Raw genomic sequence first — 17,756 nt, forward strand, 5'->3', positions numbered from 1 at the left:
CACATACTGCACGTGCATGTGAAAACATACACATTTCCTTCTCATACTACCCAAGCTGTGTAAGACTTCAAAGTCCGCTGTTATTTCCTCTACAGAATGCTCTTCCTTAACAGCGTCACTGCAAATTGAGAGCAGAATGGTCTACATATGGTTCTGCTCCAATTATCATCAATAGAAGCATCAAGTAAGTTACACCTAGAGAATCCCAATTCTTCCTTTCATCATACTTTCCACCCTACTGAACTGGGTAAAACTGTGTGTGTGCTAAAGAGAACAAATCAGTGATACAGCTATGGTGTAAAACAACCCTTCTAAGAAAGCAAGACTACATTCATTTGTTGTAATCGTATGTCATGAACGGTATAAAAGAAGAAGCATCTGCTTTGTAAGAACATGTATTTAATACTATAGCAGGAACTTAATCCCCTTCAAAAACATTATATTAAGCAATTCTTCCACCTTGCATTTTTTAAGATATCACCAATGCACGCTTGAAAAATCTGTATAAGTTCATTAGACTTGTGTGTAAAGGCTTACACCTCTCTACAGAAAACAGCTTGGGATACAGGGAATAAACATGGACAGAAAGGGAAAGAAAGTGCCTCGGTCACAGAAAAGTTTGGGATTAGAGGATTGATTTTACTCATAACTAGTTTCTGAAGTTGCTCTCTAGTATTCTGCAGATATTTTTCATATTTACATAGGAACCAAACCGATAGAAACATTCCCGCTTCTGTCATCATAGTTCCTTGTGCGGTCATGAACTTGAGAAGAATAAGCCAGACTACATATAAATAGCATCAACAACACCCGAATATCAGTAACTAACAAGTGTCTGACATTTCTAATTTCTGTAAGGTCAACATCCTGGCAAACAACAGTTACTAAAATTATAGGTACAGCTCTAGTATGGAAAGGGAAAGGCAATGTCTGTAAAAACATTTTGTATTTTATAGAAGAAAACAGATTTTTGTTTCAAAGTCATCTTTCCCTGCTATGAGATATATACATAGTTATGTTTCTAATTTCCACTACACAGGATTTGTTAAAACTACACACAAGCCAAACTACACTAAAATACTGCCAGTGAACTATTAGGATTGCTTGACTATGGGCACAACAACTTTAACCTTGGCCAAGTTTTCATTTCATGAAATGCACTCAGATGCCAGGTTAAGCTGCCTCAAACTACAAAGCTAACAATGTCATGTGGCAGACATCATTGATACATTTAAATGCACCACAGTTTAGAAAGAAAATCTATCAAGTTTAATGCATGTGCTCAAGTAGGTTTTTACAAGAGACTTTGAACAGATCAGGTGTCACTGTTTGTTACAAAGAGGGAAGTTATTCACAAGCATTTTGACAACTCTGCCGTTGAGCAAAGTATAAATACTCTTGTTCAAAGATACCATATTGTCAGAATTCCAGGAAATTGGATTATCTCATCATCAGCAACAACACAGTATATTCCTGTGACTGCAGAGAAGCTGTGGCCATAAAAAGGATTAAATATGTCAATCTTATGTAATAACATCGCATTTGTTCTGTTTTGTTCAAGTTTTGCTGCTATTTCTGCCACTGTGAAAAACCTGTCGTTACAATAAAATGTTTGGGGCCCCAAAATAGGGCAAAAACTTGCAAATCAATAGAATTTTTAATAAGGGTTTGAACTCACCTCACTGCTTTTGTGAAGTCTGAGCCATTAAGTGTATGATCTAGTCAGGTTTTTATTTCTCTTAGCAACCATGGAAACTGGAAATTTACATTACTTTAAATGAAAACCTAAATTGTGATACATTCATGTGACTCCAGTCTGTAGGGCTTCAAGAAAAGTCAAATACCATGACACTTGGCGGGGGGGGGGGGGGGGGGGGGGGCGGGGAACAACTGTCAATATCTAGATGCCAGTTTCACTGTGAAGCCACAAGAAAGTCTGGCTGATTTCAGGTTCTGTTAAAAATTCAATTTCAACCAATTTTGAACAAGCTCATTTTGATCTAGCTGTATGCTGCTTTACAATCTCTGATCTAATCTTATTAAATTTCACAGACTGAGGTGGTACCAGATGACATCCAGAATGCTTTTTTATTTTGAGCTTTTGAGAAAAGCTCAAAGCCCTTATGGGAAAACTTAACCAATGTGAAATTTAAACTGAAGGGAACTCTGCATAGACTCCTGTGAAACTAAACTGTATCTTGTAAACATGAGCTTCTGCATCAAAATTGAAACTCTGGTCTCAGCAAAGGATTATGACTCACATTCTTGCTTTCCCTGAGAATACTCTCCCACATCTTCGTTCTGCTCAACTTCCTGCAGATCAATGTGGTCAAAAGATACCGAAATTACAAAAAAACGGTTTGTTACAACAAAGTGCAACACTTTGCTATTAATCCATTCCCCATGTACATTTCACTACCATTAGGTCTCACAAATTGTATTAACCTATAAAACAAGGATTTGCCACACTATTCTCACTTTTGAGATGGAGAATCTAGGCATTAAGAACACATTTGGGACAAAGATGCATCACATGGAGGATACAAGAACCACTTCCCAGCAAGCCACCCAAAGGAGGAAAGTCACAATACTATTGGGTCCCACGTCAGTTAAAAAAATTGGTTCTTAACAGGGCTACCGAGTCTGAAAATGAGCTTTTGGGTCCAGTGTGCACATCCAGCACACACTCAGGTATCCTTATGCAGTGCTATATTAACGACAACCAAAGAGGTTAAATCAATTATCCAAGGTCACACAGGAAATCCATTGCTGAACAGCCCTGCCAGTTTGACTGGAACGGGGTCTGAATCCATACTCTCATATTGCTCTTAGAAGCAACCAACCAGCCACTCTGCATAGTCTGGTGACTTCAGGTCTCCATTACGTATTGGTAAGGCTTGAACTTTCCTGCTTTCCAAGTGTCTCTTCTTTAACACATACACTACCACAAATTTAATGTCTTTCTGTGTTCCTAACACAGTGGTACCTTTTTTCATGGCTTTCATTTAACACAGTAAGACAACATTTCAAGCATATTTTAAGGCAGAACAGCTTCTTAACTATTTGCTCTGGGTGCATCTATATATGTGTGTAAGTGCCTGCATAAAAAGAAAAACATATGCACACACAGAACTACTGTCTATATGTATCTTGCTCCCAAGGATTTATTTATTCATGTGACAAATTTGCCCATCCCAGTCTATCAAAATTGTAGTTTTTGTTTTCATAGAAGTGCCTAAAAACATACTGGACCCTTTCCAGGCTCTAAAGTAATATTATAATGTAGTTAAATGAAAACAAAGCCTAAATACTTAATTTCCTGCAGACCAGATTTCCAAGATTGATGTTCCAGTTTCCTGATTAAATAATAGGTATTTTGGAATATTCTGTTACAGTTCTTATTAGTATTTTCAATTTGCTCTCAAAGATCATCAAAACAAAATTAAGCATTTACTTACTATTTGGCTCCTTAGTAAAAAACAGCTTAGGTCAGACAGCATTTTGCTGCACTATCATCACTTTCTAAAAATTCTTCTACTTTCATTAAGACCTCTGGGTTACTGGCTCCTCATACTTTATTATTATTTCTTAGTAGTTTTGTAGTTTACCAAAAAAATCCTACAGTGCCTAAATTCTACAGTTTCTGAAATGACTGAATTGAAATAAAATTTCCATCTTATCAGTAATTTTATCACTAGTAATAGTAATTAAAATACTACCAATATTAACCTGTCACCAGTTCATATATTAGTACTGTAGAAGAAGAACAAACCTTTAGCAACAGATATCCTTTCATACTGTATTTCTAAGAACTCTGACCTGAAGATGAGCTCTGAAATATCACTATTCAACCACATAATTGCTAAAACACTGCACTAGCACAAAGGAAGTGCAGCCACAAACCAGCACGGGGTTATCCAACTGCAAAGGAAGAAAAAAAGGTGATCTCTAGACCATAGACATCATAGGAGGCGGCGTGGATTCAAACTGACAGAGAAAGTAACAAAAAAATCAAAATTAAAATGAAATATTAATTCCATTTATTGTTTCAATGATTGTTTTAGCACTCACCTCATAAATCCTCACACATACAAGCCTTTATTTTTCCCCAGAAATGTTCATAAATAGCCTCCCTCCTACTTCATGACCCCATCTGCCATCTGAACATTTCAATCTGCTAATAAGCTGTCTCTAGCATAGATACATAGCCTTTTTTTTTTCATTTGTAATAACTTATAGTAGTCTTATTACACATTCCAACCCCACTGCAGGTTAAACTCTACTAACAGACACTCATCAAGCAAGCAGAGAGAAAGTACACGATCAAGTGAGAATTCTCACAAAATAGGTCATACCATATCAAGCCTGCTCTAAAACTGTACAACTTCCCCCCTCCCGCTTATCATTACAAAATCATTTGTAGTTCTTTACACTGACAGTCTTCTAGTATAAACATTACCAGACAACAATCATTTCAAGAACACAGATTCTTCATTTTCATTTTTGTGCATGACACAACACACATCCTGCAGTGAGAAAGTTCCCCTCTCCAGCATTTCCCTGGGACAATAGCACAAAATCGATGCAGCCCAATCCTGAACTGACTGATGCATCACAGCCTCTACTGACATAAATACAACACACAGAGAACAAGCCAAAATACCACTCCGTCTACTGGGGGACTACTGGCAATGTCTATTTTTAGGCATCTAATCAAGGTGCAGGGATCTCTTTAGACATTCTGCAGAGAGGAATCTATAAGCCGTTTGGGGGAATTCTAACCTAATCACCAGAATGAGATGCTGAAAGTCTTGAACATTTCCAAGCTCTGATCTCTAGCACAAGAAACATAATCCAGCCAACTAAAACCACAGATCAGGGTCTTTTTTCTTTTTTTTTTATGATATCATTTATAATTTAGGAATAATTGCAAAATTTTCATGCATGTTCTAAATAAGAGAACAAGAATTAATAGTTATGCAGTCAGTCCCTACAACATTCTCCCCATTGCTTGCTTGTCCAGGTGTTAAACAGATCCCTTACATCTGAGTTTCAGAACATTATTTCTGGAGCAGTCCTCTTTGTTTCTTTGCAATAAAATCTAAATTACTTTGTTTCCTTTTGCTATTCAACCTCAGAAGAGGGGTCTTGTACTAGCTACATGATTCTCTTTTACAATCACTTTCCCATCTCCCTTGAATGAATTCCAACTGGTTGAAATTTCTTGGTTTTTTTTTTCTTTGAACTGCTGTAATGCAACACAAAACAGATTTGGTTCTCTTGGTTACTTAAAAGGCATTAACTATAAATTAGTAATTTCTGCATAAGAGAGATCACATAAAACACTTCCACCTCAATCACAGTACAGAGTACACAGTTCTTCATCAGCTTGCCTCTTTTGTCAATGCAGCACCATGCTGCAAGCTATCTTAATACAGGCTATCATAGCTTATCTTGTTAGAAGACACTCATGAATACTCTGGAAAGTGACTGAGAAAAAGGAATAGTTTTGAGATCACATTTATTTTGTATATTTACCCATATTCCTTTTTTGTCTACACTTCTTTTCCACATCATGGCAGAAAACCAGTAATTCAGAAGCAGAACCAGTGATCAAGGGCTTAGGTTTGTTTATGAACAACCATGTGAAAGGACTGGTGTGTTACTGAATGTTTCTTAATAAACACTCTCAGCATCCTTTGATAGTAGTATACTACTGTATTACAGGATTTTATCTTGTTTCTTTAAAAGCATGTTAGGTGCACAACAGGACTCTACTGGGAGGATTACTAAATTGCATGCACTGCTGTTTGTATTGTGAACTCAAAACCAACTAAGTTCATCTCTCTCACTTCCTACCCAGCAAATACTGCCAGTTGTAGGCCTCAGAAAGACACTTAAAATTATATCAACAGCTTCAAGCAAAAAGACAAACTTTAAACAAGAAAGTCAAAACTAAAAAGCTGGTCATTAAAAAAAGATGCAACACTAAACTGGTGAAAAAAAGGTCTAAAAGATAGGAACAGGAAAAAAAAAAAAGACTGGTAGGGATTTATAGAGGTTGGTTTACTCTTCAGCTGCTAGGATCATCAGCTGTCTTGGAGTCAAAGACTGAAGAAGAGAGTATATACTCAATACTACACCCAGAGAAAGTCAATAACACCCAAGAGTGACCATTTGATTATTCCAGCCCAGGGAATACTGCCAGATTAATAAACAAACCTGGCTTGACTTGCAGCCTGATATATATCAATCTGTTTAATCAGGGGAAAAAACAAGGCCCAACAACATACAATATTTTTATTTTCTATTCCATGAGTATCCCCAGCATTCTTGAAAACTTGACAATTTTTTAGTTTTATTTTGCATTTTTTAAATGTATTATTTTGAAACTAGTTTAGAGAGAACAGCACCTCAAATGTAGTGAGTTTCCCTAATTATGTCTCTTAATCATTAGAGATAATAGCATTTGCTTTCAAAACTATTTTTGTAGTGATACAATTATGTGTATTCTAACACTGTTATCCAACCTATAAAGACAGATGCATACTGCAGACTAAGGATTACATTCTACCTTTTTAGAAAGACATCTGAATCTGCAAAATAATTGTTAAAAAGAACTGCAGAAATAAGAACAAATTAAAGCTACACACAACTCCTTTGCTTTCCTACGTCTCAAGCTGCTTCGGATAGGCAGGTTATATATAATTAACTACCTTTGACAGGAAAACAGAGACATAGAGTGGAGCACAGAGAGATAATCAGAATTTGGATTAGCCATTCTATGGTGCACTTTAGCACCTATTTTTGCTCCAAACTGAAGTAAAGCAAACATTTTCCAAGCAATGTGCTATACAGAATATTTAAAAGCAGTTAAAAAAACATTTTATGTTTGTTTGGTTTTTAGTTTGGGGTTTTTGTAGGGGTTTCCCCCCCCCCATAATTTTTTTTACTGCTATAGTGTTACACAATTATGTAAGATATAATATAATTGGAAGTTCTACTTTTTTATTTTTTAAATCTTCAGAGTTACACAACGAAGCTGTTTCCTCTTTGCCATTTAAGAAATGATGTAGATAATTTGATCTAAAAGGAATATATTTAATACAATTATAAGCATCAGTTAACATCAAGTACATATTCTATTGATAGGCTATGGAACTTGAAATGATAAATAAAATGTTACAAAGCATTTAATTTCTTGAATTCTGACTAGGACATTTTTCAAGACTGAGATTTTACGCCAGGTATTTGACACGGGCATTTTTTACCACTTAAGAAAAAAAGTTTGTTTAATCAGACTTTTTCTAGCATAAGTATTTTATTTTACTTTTTCCCAGCAGCTCTGGTGAAAACATTTTAACATACAGTGATAACATTTTTCTCCAGTACTTAGAGATGTAAGCCAAATTTTAATGTTATTGAACTATGCTGCCTCTTTTCACAGGTTTCTTAACAGGCTGTAGTTCAACAAACAATGAAATCTTGCTTTGGGGTTCCAAGTGCTGGAGGGAAAAAAAAAAAGGTTATGTACACAATTCTGACATGCAGTTCTTATATAAATTCACTCTCATTAAATTAAATTAATTAAAAATTTTCATGCCTGCTTAAGGTTATTTCAGTGGGTTTTATTCCATACCTATACTGCATTAACTTGAACTGAATCAAGAACAGTTTCCCCCATAACTGGCTTAAAACTGGGGGGAAAAAAACCCCAAAACACAGCACTAGTATAAATGCTGTATTATATGGGCTGGATAAATAGTTAAATGCCATTGTAAGTAACATCTGACCCTGATAACATCTGTATTACTGTGTTATTTATAATGAGACTAAAGAGTGCAGAACTGTAGATTCAGATAGCAGCTTCATGGAAGAGTGAGGAGCTCCATCCTTTGGATTGTGAGGTCTTTCTCAGGACAAGAGGCTGATAGACAAGGGAAGAAGAACAAATATACAGATCTAGTGCTTACTCATTTTGTTTGAACTTAACTGACTTGAATGCTTTGCTATTCACAATTTCCTATCATCAGATTTTACATCAGTTTTAGCTCAGTTCAAAGGTAGTAAAGTTGTCCTTCCAGTATCTTTTACAATGCAGTGATTGCACCTGCTGTGTATCAGCTACCAGAAGCAACTTAAATTAGGTCATGGCCAAAGATCATATGGCAAAAAAAATTTCAGTGTTGCTTTATAAATGGAGGAAGGCAGAAAGACTTTTTAGAGAGTGAGGTCAAGAAACCTTACAGAGGCTCACTTACTCTCTGTAAAACACTTAACAGAAAACTATGCAAACAAAGGGAAGAAGCGGCAAAAGGAGTTATTTCTTAGCTCCTAGGAACCTGTTTCTTCCCTTAAGACCTTATTAATGCCAGGCAGGTGTTTCCCAATGCAATGCTTGGCATTAGCAAGTCATTGTGAAGAGAAACAATGAAGAATCCTACTTCCAACAGCCAAGAATTATAATGGTATACATGAAAAGGCAGACAGAAGGAGAGCACATTCTATTTTAACTGTAGGTTTTCACTTTTACAGTGTATTTTACAGATCAACCATTTTTCCTTGAAAGAAAACGCCTCCAACAGAGGTTCCATACACAGTATGAGCAAAACTAAATAAAGATCTAGCAAAATGCTGATTTTTGCCTCTTTGAATGCATCCTACCTACTCCTTGAAAAGGTCTTGAGCTCAGAGCATGGTGTCCTCACCTACTACTGATAGAAACCAAATAAAAAACAAGAAAAAAGCAAGCCTTGAATATTAACAAACTAGAGGTTTTATTTTCATTTGATTCTGAAATGCATTTCAGCATCTGAATGCCATTAGGCTCCACAACCTAGTTCTCCACTTCCACAGAGCATATCCTGTGTGTGATCATATCCTGGGCAAAGCCCTGGTGACAATTCTCTGCAGCATGCACCTTCTTAACATGGCGGCTCCCATGGTAAAAAACAACATAAGTAATTCACTATTTCAAGGCCTACTTTTAGGGATAAGGTCAAGTAACTAGAAACAGGTCATCACATTGGTCCTCCTCAAATACAAACAATGTTTGACAGTAATCTTCACTCACTTTTGTGCTAGTTAGGCTAATAAAGTACTGTTGGCCAGAGCATGCCACTGAGGCACAGACCAATGTTTGATTTGGTAGTGTCTCAGGCTGCTTTCAAAGTCTTCGTATCTCAAGGCAGAGAGCTCTACAAAGTTCCTGTGCAGTGAAGAATACACCCCCCTCTTCTGAGCAACCAAGCAAGATGAACAAGCAACAACAAACATTTTCTGTAATTTGGATGGACAGATATAGATAAGCACATGCCATTGCTTCTGCTATATTAATCCAGGTATTAGGTTCTTCCTCACATTATTATTGATAAAAAATGAACACTGTATTGACTAAGGAACAAGGAGAAAAGCTTCACAAGCTAGCACTGTACAGAATACTTGCTCAGAAGAACATACAAACTAAATATAAGAGGATAGAGAAAGGACAGAAGTCTGGCTCCAACTTCAAGAAGGCATGCACACACACAAAAAACCCAAATCCACCCCAGACCCTTTTTTGAAGTGTAAGCAATCAACATTACCCAAGTTGAGATTCCTGCACAAAACAGATTCTTTACCCTTACAAGAAGAATCATAGCACTACTCTATATTCCAACAGATGAGTTATGAGAATACCCCTAACTTACAGAAAGTACACAGTTCTTATCATTCCGATCTGGTACTCTGATCCTACAGCCATTAAGAGTTCCCTAACTTAAAACAATAATGCCACCTATAGTTCTCTTACCTGGACACTAGTGCACGTCAGCAGAGTTCCAAATGCAGAGCTCCTTGCCTAATCATGTTTTTCTGATGGAAATGTAGCATGCTTGGCTATGCTTCCTATAGCTGACTTAAGTTACTTCCCTATAAAGTTTGCAAGGATTTCAACATCTGATGCAATTTTATTTTTTTATTTTTTTTAAGGCAAGTAAAAGGCATTTTAAGGCATTTTGCTACTGAAGTTACTCATTGTGTGTGTTTTAAAACTGCTCAGACATTTTCAGTTAATTTCAGAAGGTAACTGGAAGATGAAAATAAACTACAATGCAAGAGAAAATGTAATATAAAAGTCAGGAGAGAGAAAACAGTTGTTTCTGGTACCTTTAAAAGATATCCACAGCTCCCCCACAAATGGAGTTGTATGTGAAATACTAAATAATATTTTTGTAAAGTGCGCCACTGTGTGGTAACTAACATCTCTGCAAAACCGATTTGCTTCGCAGATCACAAATAACCTTTTTTCTGTCTCCAAAACTACAAGTCAGTGCTCATACCTGCCCAAGTATTGGGAAAGATTCCTTCCAGCAGAAGTATCCTAGATGAGTGCAAAAAACGCATGCAACATACCTCCCTATAGGTACATTTAGTAAACTATGGTCAAGGCCAAAATTAAGATCATTCTTTCCTCATACTTTGCTTTATTTATTAAAACCTCCTCAATATTCTACTCGCATTTTTCTTCTAAACTTAAAAGTTACTAAGTAGGATCATCCCACAGGCTCCAGAAGAAAAATAAAGTATACACTGATTTAAAACAAGCAGAAAATATCTCAAAACAAGGAAAAAACACACTTCTGGCTAAATAGCAAGTTGAATAGCAAGAAGAAGCCCCATTGGTAGGCATTCTTTAACTTAACAGCACTGTGAAAATTTAATTAGGAGAGGCGTAGCAAATGTATTAAAACAAATGACAGATTGTCGTTGTTTAACCCCAGCCAGCAACTAAGCACCACGCAGCCACTCGCTCACTCTCCCCCCACCCAGTGGGATGGGGGACAAAATCAGGAAAAGAAGTAAAACTCCTGGGTTGAGATAAGAACAGTTTAATAGAACAGAAAAGAAGAAACTAATAACGATAATGATAACACTAATAAAATGACAGTAGTAATAATAAAAGGATCGGAATATACAAATGATGAACAGTGCAATTGCTCACCACCCGCCGATCGATACCCAGTTAATCCCCGAGCAGCCATCCCCTCACCCCCACTCCCCCCAGTTTAGATACTGGGCATGATGTCACACAGTATGGAATACCCAATTGGCCACTTTGGGTCAGCTGCCCTGGCTGTGTCCCCTTCCAACTTCTTGTGTCCCTCCAGCTTTCTTGCTGGCTGGGTATCAGTATAAACACTACTTAGCAACAACTGAAAACATCAGTGTTATCAACATTCTTCTCATACCTAACTCAAAAACATAGCACTGTACCAGCTACTAGGAAGACAATTAACTGTATCCCAGCTGAAACCAGGACACAGATACTCAATAATACTGAAACATATTCAAAGCATATATATCAGCAATAACCAGCTGTGGCACTAAATAAACATTTTGAAAAAACAGAAGTAGAACTCAATAGGACTGTCAATGAAAAAGCTTGTTCACTTTCCAAAATTCATCACAAAGAACATTGTTCAAATGTGCAGAAAAACAATTTTACACAGAAATAATAACACTGATTACCACGATCATTGCTATACTTCTTTCTTCTGCATAGGTAGAATATCACCCGGTTCTTCCTATTTTGCCTAGTTTTATTTTACAATTATTAGTTGCTTTTAAAAGGGTTTCATTTCATTAGAATTCAGCATCTAGTCTACACCAGGAAGTACATAATCATTTCCATGATGAGTAAAATTTTTTTGTAGTACTTGCATTATGGTATGTGCCAGTTATTGCAATGTCACAGACAAATACAAAAGTGAAAAAAGCAACAAACAAATTAGGATATTTCATCATAAGAACATATTAACTTTTTATTAAAGGACTTTGTCTGAAGAATGAGCTTTTACCTATCATCTCTTGTGCTGGACAAGTTATGAAGTTTTTACTTCCAACTCTGGAGGCCAGTTGAACAAAAGAACCGTAAACAGTGAAAAAAGACACTAAGAAAATGGTTAATGAGATGCTGTTCAGAGATACTTGGAAATATACAGCGGTTCTAACCTTCCTGCATGATATTGTAATGGCCACAACAACCAGGCTTTAAGAAGGACTTTAGTGCATATTACTGTTTTTAAAATCTTTTCTTATGCTATATTTTATCTTTGCTGATGAGATTAAACAATACTTCCATTTTAAAAGACTATTCTACCTAACATTGGTTAACAACGCAAAAAAGAGACAATTAATGTATTAAACATTCTGGTTTTGATGTTAAGACAAAACTTCTCTTTAACATATTTTCAGTGTTAACAGGTGTGACTGCAATTTACATATTAAGAACTTCTAACTAATGTTACTTGTGGTTGCCTTACATACTGTTTTAAATAGCTAAAAAATGAGAAGTGAGAAACACCTTCATACATGTTTAATTTTTATTTCAAATAAAGGTAAACCTGTCTCCATCGTATTTTTTATTCTGTTTCTAAGTAATTTTTATTATAGCAACATTTTCCATCTTTTGTTTCTAAGAATAATGTAAACTGGAAATACTAACCAGAAACAATGGTCCTGGGAAGAAACCAGATCATGTTTTTTTAACACAAGGATATTATTGTACTGGTAATGCAGCAAAATGTCCAACAGAGGGTGATAACAGACCATAAATTCCTTAGATGGTTAATTTAAATTATCTGACTGTTAAAAAAATAAAAATAATGTGCAGTTAAGGAATAGCTACCTAGTACAAAGATTTGAATAAGCTTCTTTACTCGAGAACCATTTTCAGTTAACTGTAAACGCTCACAACTTTTCCAAAAAATACTATCTTAAGCATCTGACAGTACAAAACTTAAATTATTTGATTCTCTAATCATTACATCCTTCAGCTACATCCATGTTCACTCTACAGTGTATAATATCAGTGTTAAGTAAAATAATTTCATTTCTTTTTACTAGTTTTCCTGCCTACACAAGTGGGATACAAAGTCTCGCAGTCCAAGGACACAGGTAATATATACAACTGAATATTCATTTGTGTATCTCATTTATTCATCTGTAAATCATAGGGAACATGAGATTCTACATAAGGAACAGATAACAAAGGAACAAGGTAAGTTATTTTAATACAGACGAATCTATCCTGAAACATGAAGTACTTTTAAGAAGAAGAATGACGTCTATGTCATCTGACATAACATCATCAACTTCCCTCAAATGCAAATATGCTACTGACTATTTAGAGGCAAAGTTTCACCAAAGATGTAGCACTGATTTTCTAATCTTGAACCACGAAAATCACTGAAAAAAGAACTGAGTCAATAATGACAGTGCTTCGAAGCACCGTGAAGCTGTAATACTGTATTTTCCTTTAGTTTGATATACGTATCTCAGAATACTCCCTCAAATACTAACTCAAAACTTTGAAACAAAGAAAAGTAGAGTGTGTTTTACACACACACAAAATTTCAACATAACTATTACGTGGCTGAACAGGTCAAGTCTCTTTCAGCTGACATCCACCTTACAATTTTACTGAGGTTGCAAGTAATGAATAAGGAGTAAACTGTTATAGATCAAAAGAACTAATCACAAGAAGCTGGAAAATGTCTGAATTAAGTTCCTCTTCAGAAGAAAAATACAAACCTTTTAATATTTTAGCTAGATCTATCTCCCAAAGCCTCTGATGCTCAGCCTTCTGCACAAGTACAGTTAATACTACTGCATATGATGTCAACTCCCTCAACTTCTCCCACCTCATGCTCTCATTCTACTTTGCCGTAGTGAGAACCCCCACAAAGTGCACAGAATAAGAAGTGCCTTTGCCTGCTTTATCTTGGCTTTCTCATGGCAATTTATTGCCTATAAGGCACTGAGTACCAGTACGGAACTGGTTCTATTTAACTCTTTAAGAATGATAGGCTACATCACTGAGCATTAAGCATTGCTGAAGAACAGTTTAAATAAACATCGAGATTTTGATTTTTAGGTCTATTTTCAACACCAAAGCAAAAAAGAAAGTTAAAAAAACAACAAAACCAAAAAAACACTACAGCCTAGGAATTCCTAGCCTTGCGAGAAGGCTATGGGAAGATGTTACTGCTGTCTACATCTAATGGAAGGGTAACAGAGCAGATGGAATCAGATTCTCAGAGATGTGCAGTGCTAGACTGAGAGACCAAGGGCACAAGCTGCAATACAGGGAATTTCAACTGAATACAAGGAAAAAGATTCCACTGCAATGTTGCTCAAACACTGGAACGGGTTCAAAACTCACCTGGAAAAGGCCATCAGAGCTATCTGATACAGTGGGCCCTGTTTGAACTACATGACCTTCCCAGGTACCTTACAATCTGAATTCTACAATTCTATGAATTCCAAGTCACATATTCACAGTAAGGATTCAGAACCTGTTGTTTGTTTATATGCAGCTTTGGGAAGTGGCATTCTCCACAGGCAATGGCTGATTTTCAGAATTCAGAACACTTTCCTACTAGGCTGCTGAACACTGCCTTTCTATCCCAGACCTCCAATACAAATGTATCAGTATACACTTTTGTAGTTGCACAGTACTGGGAAAATACAACAGCTGGTATACTAAATCTGTTTTTCAGTTTTCTGAGTCATAGATCAGAACTGTAATTAAAACAAATTTCTGGCCCTTTCTGAATTGGTTTGAGATCAAGGAAAGCTTCAAAGAATAATCAATTTCACACAGATCTATCATCTACAAAGGAAATTCAAAGTTATGGCTTTGCTTGCATTCAGAAATACGGAACAGAAACATACATGGCAGTGTCCAGATGTGCACAAGTTAAGAGGAAGATGGACATGCAGAGGAAAAGGTTGTATTCATACATGACTTCCTCTGGCAAACCAACTATTTAAATTGAACTTGACCTTTCACTATTTGAGTTCATGAGTCACATCTGACCTACTCCTGCTTCTTTTCCCAACATATATGGGGAACATCAGCCAGGCCTCAAATGGCCCTTGCTAGGAATTTATTTTTCACTAAACTTACTTGAAAGATTACAGATTTTTTTTTTTCTAAAAACTGTAACATTTTATTTACAATTACTACTGTCTCACAGAAAGCAGTGTATTTATTCATTACAAAGGCAATCTACATAGCAGACTGCAAAAAGTCAACACAGTAGCTCCTTCTGAACGCATGAAAAATAACCACTCGCTCAAGTATTTTCTAAAAAAACATCACTGCTGAGTAAATGGACAGCCAGTAAGACCTGATTCTTAAAAATGGCAAACATGGACCAATCAGAAAAGTTACACTAATACCAGCTAAAAAACCATCAAAATAAACACGTAACTGAATAAACCATTACGTTCCAGACTGAAAAAAATATCTCTGCTCTGAAGTTTAATCAAAGAAAGATATTCTATTTCTCTCTTATTTAAGCTTCCAATCTTTTTGTTCTGATTCTTTCATAGAACCTCTTCTGTAGAAAGCTAAATATGTGGAAAAAGCTCACTGGAAGTCACCTCAATTGTGGCCAGAACACCTTCTGAATCCAGCCTTTCAGCATTCCATAGTTTGTTCTCAGTAGACAGAAACATTAGTTAAGAAATAAAACCTGTAATAATAAAAGTTAACATTTTTCACATCTACTTAAAAAAAAAAAAGAGAGAGAGAAGTTCAAGACACCATTTCACAGGTACAGTCGTATCAACCTCTTACAGAAATTAAATATGGCATAGACGGTCTACAGGCAGACTTGCTAAAGATAGTAGCCTTACCTTGCACTGCCCTGCCACACAGATCGAAGTTCCGTTTTGGTCACAGGGTGTCCCATCTATCACCTTTTCAGCTTGTCTCACATAGAATCGGTAGCCTATCGCACGGCAATTCAGCTCACACTTCTGACTTCCCTTCACTGTGGAAAGAGACAGAAGTCCCCATTATAAAGACCACAGCAGTAGTTTTAAAAAGGAAAAGTCCATTAAACTAACACTAAGGTTTCAGAGGAAGAAACAAATAGGCAAAATGAATGCAATGTGAATGACTACATCAAATGAATGGCAATTAAGAAACCGACTCCAAGGTAAGCATTCCAACATTCCTTCTGAAAATTCAAACAGTATCTCAGTTTTTAATGACACCTATTTTCCTAAATGACCAAGAGTATTTTTAGTTTTATGAAAATTTTGCCAAATTTAGTCTTCTTAAAGCATAATAATGTTACTACATTTCATAACTCCTAAGTGTCAGCAAAATTACACTGTAATCAGAGACATGTATGAAATTGGACTCATATAGTCACCACTCAGTCCACATCAAATAAGCATACTAACATTTAGCATTAAGAAACACATAAAACAAGCTAGATGCAAATTTTAAAAAAATCCCTTATTTTTTCCTCTTCATTTTTACAAGTTGCACTTTAGTGACTATTCCTTACTTCAAGAGAAAATTAAGAAAAGAACAACTCTTTGATTTTTAAAAATATATAAAACACATCATTATTCAGAACCTCGTGATCTCTGTTGACATGTAAGAACCAGAAGGAAATCAGTCCATTCAACTCTGGGCGAGAGGAACACAGAAGACACAGTTATCTTCTCCTGTGAAAATCTGTTATTAAACAGGTACAGCCTAACACCACATCTCAGGCTATCAAGTTTGTTAACACATTTGTGTAGCCTTTCTATTTCAAATCATCTGTCATGGTGAAGTTGCACACAGTTCATTACCCTTATTTGCCAACTGAAATAACAATATTTTCTGTTTCTTTCTAACCAAGAGTAGCACTGTTACACAGTGGTGGTGAGGTACAAACAGAATTCCTTTTTCTTTTGACAATACTTTCCTTGCTGCCATAATAAAAACCTAAAATTCCCCTGACTTCACCAGGCTTCAGCTCATACCCTACAATGTTACCAAAACCCACTATTTAGTCTGTCAAAGGAGATGCTCTACACCTTACTTAGCTGCTAAAACATGGTATCCCCAGGATTTTCTACTTGACTTAAGTCTATTTTTGAATCTTCAGCTAAAACATAACAAATAGCCAAAACAAATACATTCAATTATTTCAAATATATATATTTAACATCTGTTTTGTGTAAAAGTAACAAACTTTTAGCTCAACTTAATTTACCCCCTGTGCAGACACAGAGTTAGTGCAGACCAATTCTGAAATTTGGATCTTAGATTTCCCCTCACACAGCTATTTAATTGCCACTCATATACATCATCTATTGCATCTGGCAATCTTTTGCTAAAATCCTCAAAAAACTCTACCAAAGTGAGGTCAAAGATCTGTTTACCTAGTTCCCTTTTTGCAGCAGCTATGCATGCCATGCTTAACCAGGTAATTTTTCCATTGGCTACTTTTTAAAGATAGATTCACTACCTTATCATTCCAAGGACTTCACTTAGTTATTTAAAAAAAAAAAAAAAAGTGAGGTATTTCCTGCAGTTTGATCTCCAAGTGTAACAGTTAGTTTTAATGATAAACTGAGCATTATTCTTAGCAGCTTAGTCACTTTACACATAACTATTTTCAGAATTCTCAAATAAATATAATCCAGCTTCAGTGATTCATTACAATTGAAATCAACTTGTCCTTTTCTGTGTCTGAAAGTGTCCTATTTTTATAACCTGTAACACTAGCTATCAAGCAGCACCTCTGCAGTGTACATTTTCTTATCTTCCCGTTCCCTAAAATCAAGTCAAACTAGCCATTTAGGTTTTCTGAAATATCCTTATCTTCTGTGTTGATTCCCTTTAGCTCAAATCCTGAAGCCTTACATTCCTGTACTCTTCCTCCTCCTAGTATCTCTCATTTGGTTTTGATCCTTTAAAATAC

At 36.0% G+C, this 17,756-nt stretch overlaps 1 protein-coding gene across 2 annotated transcripts in view; it reads right to left on the minus strand.

Annotated features, from left to right (window-relative positions):
* The window catches only part of THSD4 (thrombospondin type 1 domain containing 4), a 334,612-nt gene that overhangs the window by 184,338 nt on the left and 132,518 nt on the right, over positions 1-17,756 (minus strand). For both annotated transcript variants that reach the window (XM_075045410.1, XM_075045411.1), the window contains exon 7: positions 15,685-15,821. In XM_075045410.1, the coding sequence (XP_074901511.1) occupies positions 15,685-15,821 (137 nt within the window). The remainder of the gene's footprint in view (positions 1-15,684; positions 15,822-17,756) is intronic.

Source organism: Buteo buteo, chromosome 13 (genome assembly GCF_964188355.1).
Source record: "Buteo buteo chromosome 13, bButBut1.hap1.1, whole genome shotgun sequence".
Lineage (NCBI taxonomy): Eukaryota > Metazoa > Chordata > Aves > Accipitriformes > Accipitridae > Buteo > Buteo buteo.